The sequence below is a fragment of the Lygodium microphyllum genome, chromosome 1, assembly GCF_053477565.2.
Source record: "Lygodium microphyllum isolate KBCC chromosome 1, Lygodium_microphyllum_v1.1.10, whole genome shotgun sequence".
Classification (NCBI taxonomy): domain Eukaryota; kingdom Viridiplantae; phylum Streptophyta; class Polypodiopsida; order Schizaeales; family Lygodiaceae; genus Lygodium; species Lygodium microphyllum.
The window spans coordinates 77,548,991-77,559,759 of NC_141135.1; the positions used below are offsets into that span (position 1 = coordinate 77,548,991).

The 10,769-nt window shown below is 38.1% G+C and overlaps 1 protein-coding gene across 1 annotated transcript; it reads right to left on the reverse strand.

Annotated features, from left to right (window-relative positions):
* Positions 1-3,606: 3,606 nt before the first annotated feature.
* Positions 3,607-6,272, reverse strand: LOC148041292 (protein NODULATION SIGNALING PATHWAY 1-like). The gene is made up of 2 exons (XM_087687923.1): positions 5,407-6,272; positions 3,607-5,085 (listed from the first exon to the last, which is right to left on the reverse strand). Exons 1-2 carry the CDS (start codon positions 5,845-5,847, stop codon positions 3,607-3,609), a joined length of 1,920 nt encoding a protein of 639 aa, XP_087544049.1. The 5' UTR covers positions 5,848-6,272.
* Between the last annotated feature and the right edge of the window lie 4,497 nt (positions 6,273-10,769).

Below are 10,769 nucleotides of genomic sequence, written 5' to 3' on the forward strand. Positions count from 1 at the left end.
ACTATGAGGACCTGATTGAGCACTAGGGCCTTGCTTGCTAGAGAGAGGCAGGCAGTGCTCTAGTAAGCCATTCTATTTGATGGAGTCAAGTACTTGAATGAAATGCTCGGTTTGAGTAATGTCAAGTCCCATGTGAAAATCAAGATATTGGGCTATCTACCTCTTTCTCACTCATTTGAAACTGAATTGAATGTCCCACTTTATGCTAGAATCTGGATTCATATGCACACCAAAGACTTTCTCCAGTTGATTTTTGCACATGCAATTGTGTAGAACACCTCCAATGTTGGTCTCACTCTCTCTAGCATCACCTCATCATCCTCAACATAGAGGGGAATGTTATTAACATATTCTAAGTCCATCAATTGAGTCTCATTTTTCACCTCTCCAATTGAAACTCAAACCCCCCTCCAACCTTTGATGTATACCCTACTAGAGTGCAGACAAACAATTGATCCACTCATGGGAGAAGTCAAACGATGTTGTAGTACCCTTCAAGAAGTCCCAATCCAACCTATAATGACCCTTCTCAAAGTCTAAAAAGAAGCATAACCATTAGAGTGCAGACAAACAATTGATCCACTCATGGGAGAAGTCAAACGATGTTGTAGTACCCTTCAAGAAGTCCCAATCCAACCTATAATGACCCTTCTCAAAGTCTAAAAAGAAGCATAACCATTCCTTTGACCATTGTGTTATGTCTAGTCAGTGGCCTTTAAGAAGGCAAACACATTATCTAGGATACTTCTATCTTGGATAAAACTTGTCTAAGTGCCATGAATGATGTCTACGAGGATAGGTTGGAGCCTACTAACAATTATTTAACTTATTTGGTTTTTATTTCTTTATCCTTTATCTTTGTTGTCCTTCAACACTCAAAGATCGTAAAGATATGCTAAGCCATTGTACTTTTTCACATCTATATGAGGGAAATCTTTTGTACCAAGTTATTTTTTCCTTGGATGAAAGGGCACTTCCACTAATCACTTGCTTAATCTAATACGACAATCCTCGTATTTGATGGTGTCCCCATATTATATCCATATTTTAGGTGCCATATATAGTAGTCCTATATATTTTATATTATGTAGTGCAACCTAAATTTCTAATTGGTTGGATTTAACTTGTGAAATAGGCAACAATGGCAAGTTTTGCAATAGGACATGCCCTAGGGCATGGCTGCTTAGAAATACATACATGGATGTCATATTTTTTTGAGTAGTCTTGCTCTTTTGCAAAACTTTTGGCCTCGCCTCAAATTTCTTCCTCGAGCTGCTCACATGTCACTTTAAGGAGATTAGAGCCTCTTTGTACACAAACAAAGTAATAATTAATGTGAGGTTTTCTCTACCATTCTCATAGCCTTGATGAGCACAATTTAGCAAAATTTTTCTCAAATGACAAAGTTGAGAATGAGAAACACAATGTCAAAACTATGATATATAGGAAACTATGCCTATGTGAGAAGTATTTCTTATAATTCTCCTAGTAACTCATATGCATGGCCTTGGCAAAAGAAGGAAGCTTAACTAAGGGTTTGATTTTCTAAACTCTAAAATTACATGCAATGTGGGTTGACATTGAGAACTACACTTCACATGTTTCTTTACATTGCAATGGGGCTTCATATACCCCATCTTCTCAATTATGACCATGCCATAGGGGAAGACACACTATATTGCACCATCTTGATGCATTGGCATGGCATGAGGCCCACTAGAGCTATATCCGGTAAACTTAGATGCATGTGCACTTATAAAGAGAGAGCACCATCATTGTACATGCACTTTTTGGCACATCACATGGGCAAATCCTTAGACTCAATAGGAATCTTGTGGTGGCTAGAGAGGGAGGTGGAAGGGAGAGTAAAAAAGCAGCATAGGTCTACATCAATTGCAAGAGGGGCTTTTCATTATGAGTGCTTGAAAGGGGGGGGGGGGGGGGGGGGAGAGTGTTTTCCTTCTATCAATGAGTTGCTAACAAACAATAGAAACATGCTGTCATCCTGAAAGTGATCAGACCTTTATCCATGTTGAATGAAGTGTAGCTAGTGGAGAGGAGCTACATCTACTTAGATAGGTGTGACTACATCTCTGAGAGGATTGTTGAATATAGAGGAGTGCTTTAGTACATGGTTAGTTGTTGTGGGCTAAGGAGAATAGGAGGAGGTAGTTGTGAACTAGCAACTCTGCTAGATGATTTTCATATTGACATGAGGTGCATTCAGGAAGGTGGGGCTATTACATCTAACTCCATAGGGAAACAATACAATGGGGAAAGGCTACTTTAATTACCATAGATTCAACCTTAGTATGCTTTTTTCATTTGTATAAGGGTTAGAAAGTGAGGCCGAATGTAAAAAGTTACTTGAAACTAGCATACTTTGTTAGTAGGTCTATTGTTGAAGCTTCTTAGAATGTAAAGAAAGATAATACATGTAGACAAAGAGGCTTTTAATATTGTACATTTTCTACCCTTATCATTGCATTGTACCAACAAAAGATCCATAGTCCAACTATGTGATTGTGTTGGAAGAGAGCGCGTGAAAGAGATATATAAATTAAGGTAAATAGAGAGGGAATAAAAACCATGTTGTCCCTAATAATCACAACTTGTACTTTGTGTTTCACCCAAACTTTCTTGCCCCAAAATATAGTGGAGAGGAAGATAGGAAATTTAGGGTATTGGAAATGACTTGGAACAATGATTCTAAGGATTAATGTGATACACTTTTCCCAGAGAATGAGATCACTTTGCTAAGTAGAAAGTAATAAAGAGTTCTTGCTTTGAGGTAAGTGGTGTTGTTGGGGAATTTAGGTCCTAAGGTTATGAGACAAGAGGGCTACCCTTGCTTGAATTGGTTGCAAAGAGACTTGAAGGGGTGCAAACTTTAGAGATGTTGGGATGTGAGTTACTTATTGGGGATTGATCTGTTGTTGGGTTGGTCATGTCAAGACGTTAAGATTCAAGAGAGCTTAATTGGTTTGGAACACATAGAGCTTACAAGATTTAACATAATATTCAAATCCAAAATTAGGGTTTGAGGGACAAATAATGTCAATTTAATTTCCATAAGTTTGATAGACCTCATGGAACCTTTGTTAAATTAGTTATGTTATTTCATGCAAAAGTTCACTTTTTTGCTTGGCTAGTCTAGTGTTGAATGAATTGCTACTAAGAAATAAACATAGCTCATGTGAAATGTGTGCTTGACACATCTAGACCAAGGTGCATGATTCCACATACTTGATTGATAGAAAGCTCAACATTATGCATTTTTTGTGTCATTGAGATGTATGCCTTGGAATTGAATGTATTGCATTCAATACAAGAAAAGGTCTATAAGAATTATATTATTTATTTTTTCTATATATAAATGTCATGTTTCACTTTTAAATTTCAAATTATGCTTAAAATAATGGACATTAAGTTTGTTGCATATGTTTTAGTAGAATTGTCATGTGCAACCTCATCGAGGTTCCTTGTTTTAAAGGGCTTTAAATTGATAAATAAGGAGTTGGCTTCATTAATGCTTTACTATACATGAAGTGTGTATAAAATTACAGTGGGAAGAAATGAAGTCAACTTTAGCCATGTGTATTTATTTCATGGCCTCCAAATGGAGCAAAAGGTTGTGGGTTGCCCCTTCCATTTGAGAACCATTGCACAATCCTCTATGAGTAGATCCCAATTACAATTTTGTTTTCTAAGAAGAGACTTTGCACTTTCTAGAATCTCAGCACTTGGAAGATAACATGAGAACCCGGCTCTACTAGATCTCAAGCTCCAAGTCCTATGAGTCTCATTTCGTTCAATTCTTGAGGAACCATCAAATGCAACATTGTTGAAGAAACCCAATGCAGCGTTGGCTTCAATAATGAGGCGTGCTTCACTATCTTGATGTTCAAAAGCTACAGCAGTAGAGTCTAAGAAGCTCCATTGAAACTCCATGCCATTTTGAAATCGAGTAAGAAAATCATTGGATGAATGATCAACATCATTGTCACTCAAAACAAAGGTGCTCGGATGCAATTGATGGAGGAGTTGAAGGAAATTGTCTCTAGGACTTTTCTTGCATGGCGAATTGTATGATATTTCATTATTGATTTGATGTAAGCGAAATTGTGTAGAAATAATGAGCTTCTCTCCTTCTCTTATGTCTAGAGAGGTTGCAGTTAAACACTCTAGAGGTGTGAATATATTCTTGAGCTCCAATCTGAGACCCACGTTGCTTGCAAAAGACTCCAATTTAGAAACAAATTTGATGGAGCTAGATCCTAGAAGAAGAGGGTCATTTACTATGGTTAACCTCACTACAAGTGCAGGGGATCTAGATGCTCGAGTAGCTAATCCTTCTATCAAGGTTGGCCATTGTGTGCCTTGTGAGATTCCAATATCAATTATATGTACCTTATTGTGACCTTCACAAGTCTCTAGGATGGCCCCATTAGCAATGGTATATATGGCCCTATGCCAAGGGCTTGAATCTTGAAACTTTAGAAGGGCATGGTAGATATGGAGAGAATTGTGGTTTGAGTTCAGATCAAGGGAGGGGGGGAGGATGGGCGGTAAAGTGAGCCTTCCCTGGACTCTAGAGAAGAGAGCCTTTAATCCAATTGCAGCTAATCTTTGATTAGTATCCCCTCGGAAGGAGGAAAGGTCATTCAAGACCCACATCAAGTGTTGGGTCCTGGGGAGATTGTTTTGGGCTATGGCACATGCACAAGCTTTGAGTAAGTGTTGAGCCCATTTGGACTCTTTATGGCTTTGGGCATTCGATAGAGCTTCTCCCCCTCCTTTTCTATTACTGCAATGTTTACGAGGAGGCGTGCTTTGTTTGACGAGAGAAGGGCTTCCGTGGATGTGCTCTTCCTTCTCTTCTTTTCTCTTTGGCCTCTTCAATTTTTTCTTGCTCTTTTGTTTTCTTTGGTGTTCTTCCTCCTCTTCCTCGACCTTTATATTTAAGCTCGGTGTTGCAGGTGCGGCTAGTGATCTCTTCGGCGCTCTCTTTGCTTGGATGGGGCTTGTGAATAGCATGGAATCACGAGAACCCGATCGCCCCTTGTTGGCAGCAGAGCTTTTGATCTGCAGTCACAAAATAAATTGCAGCATGTGTCAGCCATATTCATGTGTAACACAGGCTGATTATCTAGCAGCTAGGTGTTGTTCTCCAGCGTTTGGGCACTTCTTTGCAATCTGCGTAGTTTCAGTTCTGATGGATTTCTCACAATTTGGGAAAACTCGCATGGAATTCTTGCTTGAAAGGAAACACATAATCTGTATGTAATTACTGCAATCTGCGTAGCTTCTATAATTCTACTGGATTCGGCAGACTCGGGCAATCCCTGTGGATTAATCCTTGCTGAAAGGAAGCAAAATCTAATTAAAGAAATTGCGGAGACAAACCTCCTCTCGTCCAGGAGCCTCGATTGGATCTGTACCGAGGGCGGCACCCTGAGAGAGCTGCAAATTCTTCACAAACGCGATGGGGGCCATGAATTGATGATGAGCCGCAGCATCCAAGCTGGCGAGGTCATCGTCACTGCAGCTACCCAAATCGGGGCAGGGGTCTGATGAACAGCTAGGGGTAGTACTGTGGCAGGGTATAAATTGTTTGGGATGGATCAAAGGTGGGCTGCCATAATTGATCACTCGACTATACTGATGGTCGCGAGCGATGGCGTGGTCCTGATTGGGGGCAGGCGCATTGGTGGCGACATTAAAGCTGCAGTCTGCGAATTGGGCAGCCGGACTGCTAGGCTGAAAGCTGCCATTGAAGAACTGCCAATCTATCAGAGGGAAGAATATGCTGCTGTCATCGGGGGCCGGCGGCGAGAGGTGATCCATATAATTGGATGGGCAAATCGAAGACCGAGGTGTGTGAAATATCAGGATTGAGAAGAGGATTGCAACTAATTAAGGCCAGCTTAAGCTCCGATGATCAGCAAATTCATGGATTGAGAAGAGGAAGGCCGGCCTGCAGCTACTAGGGCTTGGGTCGATGATGGAGTAGTACAAGGATTGAGAAGCGGGTTAATGTAATCAAGGCCAGCTTAAGGTTGGATCATAAGCTACAAGGATTGAGAGAGAAGCTGAGGATTATAACTAGGGTCAGCTCATAAAGCTCGGATCATATATGAGAGAGAGAGAGAGAGAGAGAGAGAGAGAGAGATCATACGACTCGCCATGTCAGATTAAGCTACGTGCAGGGTCCACACGACCACCCCACATGCATGCTAACTGCAATCTTAGATTCGCCGGCCGGCTCCAGCCACGTGGCGCCCTCTCCCGCACCCTCAACCCTTTGCCTTCTTTTCTACCGTTTCCAAGTTTTAGTCCTTCCCATGTCCTTAGCCCCCCCCCTTACTAGCCTTGCCTTGCCTGGTGGTGGGTCAATTCACGGTTTCTAAGGAGGAATGGGCCGTGTGTGTTTTACGCCATGGCTGATTATTTTGGCCTTTCTTAATCAACCTAATTGCAAAGTTTAGATTCCTTTCATGCCCATTTGATGTTCTGTCCCAAAGTTTTGATCCATTGAGACTATGGTTCAAACATGTTTGGCGTCAAGTACGAAGTATTATGCATGGTTGTAACTTGATTCTTTTGTAAGCGTATCACTGTGGAGATTGAGATTCTTTCGATATTACTATAATGTTGTATGTCTAACGTGTCATTAGACTCCTTGGAATCCTAGCTTCAATTGTAATCATTTGTTTCAAATCGTGATTTCCAAAGTGGGCTACAAATGTGTGAAACACAATAAAGGGCAAACACTTTTGTATGATTAGTGTTTGTATACCTTGTCTCTGGGGATTAACATGCAATAAGTCACAAAGATCTCTTCAACTCTTTGTTCTCAAAAGGTCGAAGCCAATTTGCTGCCTCAGCTATTACAACAGTTACTAGTCACCTCTTTCCACTCTTAAATGAAAAAACATATTTCAAAAGGTAGACATATTACCTAGTTGATGAAATACCAAGGTTCTAGGTTATCACTACACCAATTCCCTATCTAGCATGTGTGTTGAAGTACTACATTCAACCACTCACCCCTTCCTTTCGCCCCCTTAAAGCTCATCTTCTACATGGAAAGTTTACATGTTTAAAAATATCAAATGCACATACAATATTTCAACTTTGCAATAGAAAATAGAAAATTCTATTAATGCCTCTTTAGTCTCACATATTTTCTACTTTCTTTGCAAGGATCTCATATAACTAGTGGTTTTAGCTACACAATCATACTTTTCACAATCTTTGATTAACTAGCGTAGTGTAGGTTGCACTAATAAAATAAAGTTAATGAAAAAACTAAAAAATATGTAGTTGATTTTTTCAAAGCATTAAGGTTTAACAGATTTAGGGTAGGAATATGTATTTTTTACTATTTAGTTGATTAATCTCATCCGAGGATGTTATAGTACTATTGTCTTTACCTCATAGGACTTATTACAGGCTTAAGTGTTAGCATCGAGTTTTTGTTTTTAGGGTGTGTTATCAATTAAGTCTATTGCGTATACTTGATAGTATTATTGTGGTATTTGGTGCAAAAGTCATAAGGAGCATTATATTCAAAGCACTCATATAATATTATTTATCTTATGGTGTGATAATGAGAACTGATATCTGGCACTATGTCAATTTACTTTGATGAAACATGTCACATGTCAATACTTATTTGTTAATCTTAAGAGATAATGTAGACATAAAAAGATGCAAAATCAAATTGTCAAAAATAAATTTAAGAAAGAGATCAACTTTCGAAATTCATTATAGTAATTTAGGCAGAGGCAGTGCAAATTTTTTTAAAAAATAAGAGAATTTTTATTTTTCATGTTTTGGCTTCAAATTTATATATATATATATATATATAATTTTTTACAATTCTCGAATGAAGATATTCCATACTTCAATGGTGGAATAAGGACTAAAAACACTGATGTAGAGAAGGTGAAATCTAATAGCTTGGGTCTCAAAAGTCTAGGTGTCTTGTAAGTATTTCAGTTAAAGAAAATGAGAGATTTTCAAGAGGTATTCTCTTTTCATATTCTCATTTGCATTAGTTTACTTGTATTCTGCATTCTCACTTGCATTTTGTTCTCTTTCAATTGCTTGAACTTACATGTTTTCTTTCCACATTCAGAAAATGGAAGAAATGGGTAGTCTAAGAAGGAGAGTAGTGTAAGATCTTCGTGTTGAGCTTGATCTTGAATACTAACCTCTTTGTAAGAGAAACATGCCTTCCTTATTCTCTAATAATAAAAAATAGTTGTGAAAGATACAAGGAGCAAATAATATAGATTTATGGGTTGATGGAAAGCTCTATCCCATGGATCTTTTGAAAAATTATACATCTTCATTTAAGGATGTTGCATCTTTACTTAACTTTGTTAGAGATGGCTACAATGGGTTTCTAGTGTATGTTGAGATGTTTGGCTCTAAATGAGTTGGCATCCACTATGCATCTTGGTGATGTGACAAGATATTATTCACTGGCATGTTAGGTGACCAACATGAGGATATTCCAATGATTTTATAGCTAGACTACATCCACGTAGGTTATCCTTGGTTATGGCACATTTATTGTGCCACCTCTTGTTTCCTTAGCGGGTTCACACTTAGTGTCTGCATGTACATATGTTATGATACTTTCATATTAGTTTTTTTATCATGTTCTAGACTTAGTTCTTGTGTATAGAAGAAGAAGAAGATTTTAGTCCTATCTCTTTGTGTTCTCAAGTCTCCATTCCTTTTGTATTTGTGCTCTTGGGTTCTTCACCTCTCTCCCTTCTTGCTTGCTTTCATGGTATCAGAGCCATCCTAGGGCTACATGGAGCTTGATTCAAGCTTGAGGTGAAGGCATTGGAGTATGAAAGTAAGCAAGTGAGCAACAAGTAAGAAGCTCTTTCACCTTGCTCGATTTGCCTTTGATTATAGCCGCAGGGAGGCTCCTCGGGCTGGTAGTGCTGCAATCTTTGATTGCAGTGAAACTTGGTGAGTAGGAAGAATAGTGTATATATTGCAAGAAAGTACATGTACAACTTAGCCACTGTGGTTTTTGGCATCTGAGGTTATTTCGGTCTTCGTTCTAGGCCTAGAAGTGGTTGAATAACAATTTTTGGATATACTACAATTTCAACTGTGTTGGTCATTTACAAGTGCACATGTTACATATTTCAAATATGTAGGGTTTCAGGTATTTGGTGGGCTGCATACATAGAAGGCATATGCATATAGATTACATATTGTGATTATTGTTGTACAGTTAGTGAAAAAGGCATCATGTTTACTTGTGGTGTATCGGGCATTGACTTGTTTGCAAATTGCAGTTTTTTGCATTTTATTTGTTTTATTAAAATGTTTGACAACTTCAACTAGATTGTTAGTGAGAAGCTTGATAAGAAAAATTATATTGCATGGAAGTTCAGGATGATAAATTTCTTGAAGAGCAAAGGCATTTAGAATTACATTGAAGGAGACATGGTAGTAGCACATGAAATTTCTGTATAAAATTTTATTGTAGATAGAATAGGTAAAAGCTAGGAAAGATTGGAACCAAACACAGAGTAAACTCATGTATTGGCTATCTATTGGTATCATATATAACACGATGGGCTATTTATAGGAACCTGATAGTCCTACTATTGTATGGAAGAATTTGGCAAGGCTGTTTGAAGTAAACACAAAGGCTAGAAAGTTGCAACTCAAATTAGAATTGAACCATGTAAAAAGAGAAAACTTGTCCATTAATGATTGTGCCTTGAAGATGAAGAGTATTGTGGAAGCTCTTGGATCTATTAGTATGGTAGTCGATGATAACGATGATGATATTGTGCATGTATGCTTAGATAGACTTGGAGATGAATACAAGAGCTTCAAGTCATCTATGAATATGAGAGATGATGTTCATGATTTGGCAAACTTGATTTCTATGTTGATATTTGAGAAGAAGAACCTTCGCTTGGGTTTCTCTTTTTCTCAAATCAAAAATAATTTTGAACAGGTGGTTTACTCTACTAATAGAGATAGAGGTCATGGCAGAGGCCAAAGTGGTGGTCGTGGTCAAAGTTATAATGCATGGCAAAATAGAGGAGGATAGTCTCAAGGAAGGGGGAGTTAAAGAGGCGAAGTTGTAGATTCTAATAGGCAACAAAATTCTGGTGACAACAGGGAGTGTTGATATTGTGGTAAGAAAGGCCACATTTCTAAAAACTATTTGAAAAAGAAGGTTGAAATTAGAAATTAAAAAAAAAACAGCAAGGCAATTATGCATCCAATAGCAAAAACAATGATAATAGAAGTGAATAGTTGTTTGTTATATAGCACTTTATGAATACTATGACTACTAATGATTCATCAAAGAATAATATTTGGTATGTAGACTCAGGTACCTCTAACCACATGACTTCTCACAGAGAGTGGTTTAGAGAGATATGCAGTCCCAAAGTATCCAAGCTATGTAGAGACAGGGGTGATACAACTCACCTCATTACTCATGTTGAAAATGTTCCTTTGTGTATGCAGGATGGTAAAACAAAGTACTTTGACTAATGTGTTATATGTACCAACTATTATAGAAAACTTAATTTTTGTTGGTCAAATGGTAGAACAAGGATTGCGGGTTCAGTTCACACATGATAGTTGTTAAGTAGAAGATCTAAAAAATGATTACATGTTGATTGCAAAAGGGAAATGTGTTGGCAGATTGTTTTACTCTTGCTGCCATGTTTGCACAAGGTTCATGTATTGTGGCTGATATTGAAATTTGA

What these genes read in the sequence shown, in the direction of transcription:
- LOC148041292 (XM_087687923.1), bottom strand. Translation starts at nt 5,847, where the DNA reads ATGGATCACCTCTCGCCGCCGGCCCCCGATGACAGCAGCATATTCTTC. An exon ending in AGGCTCCTGGACGAGAGGAG is followed by an intron (nt 5,086 to 5,406) that starts GTTTGTCTCCGC and finishes TTGTGACTGCAG; the next exon opens with ATCAAAAGCTCTGCTGCCAA.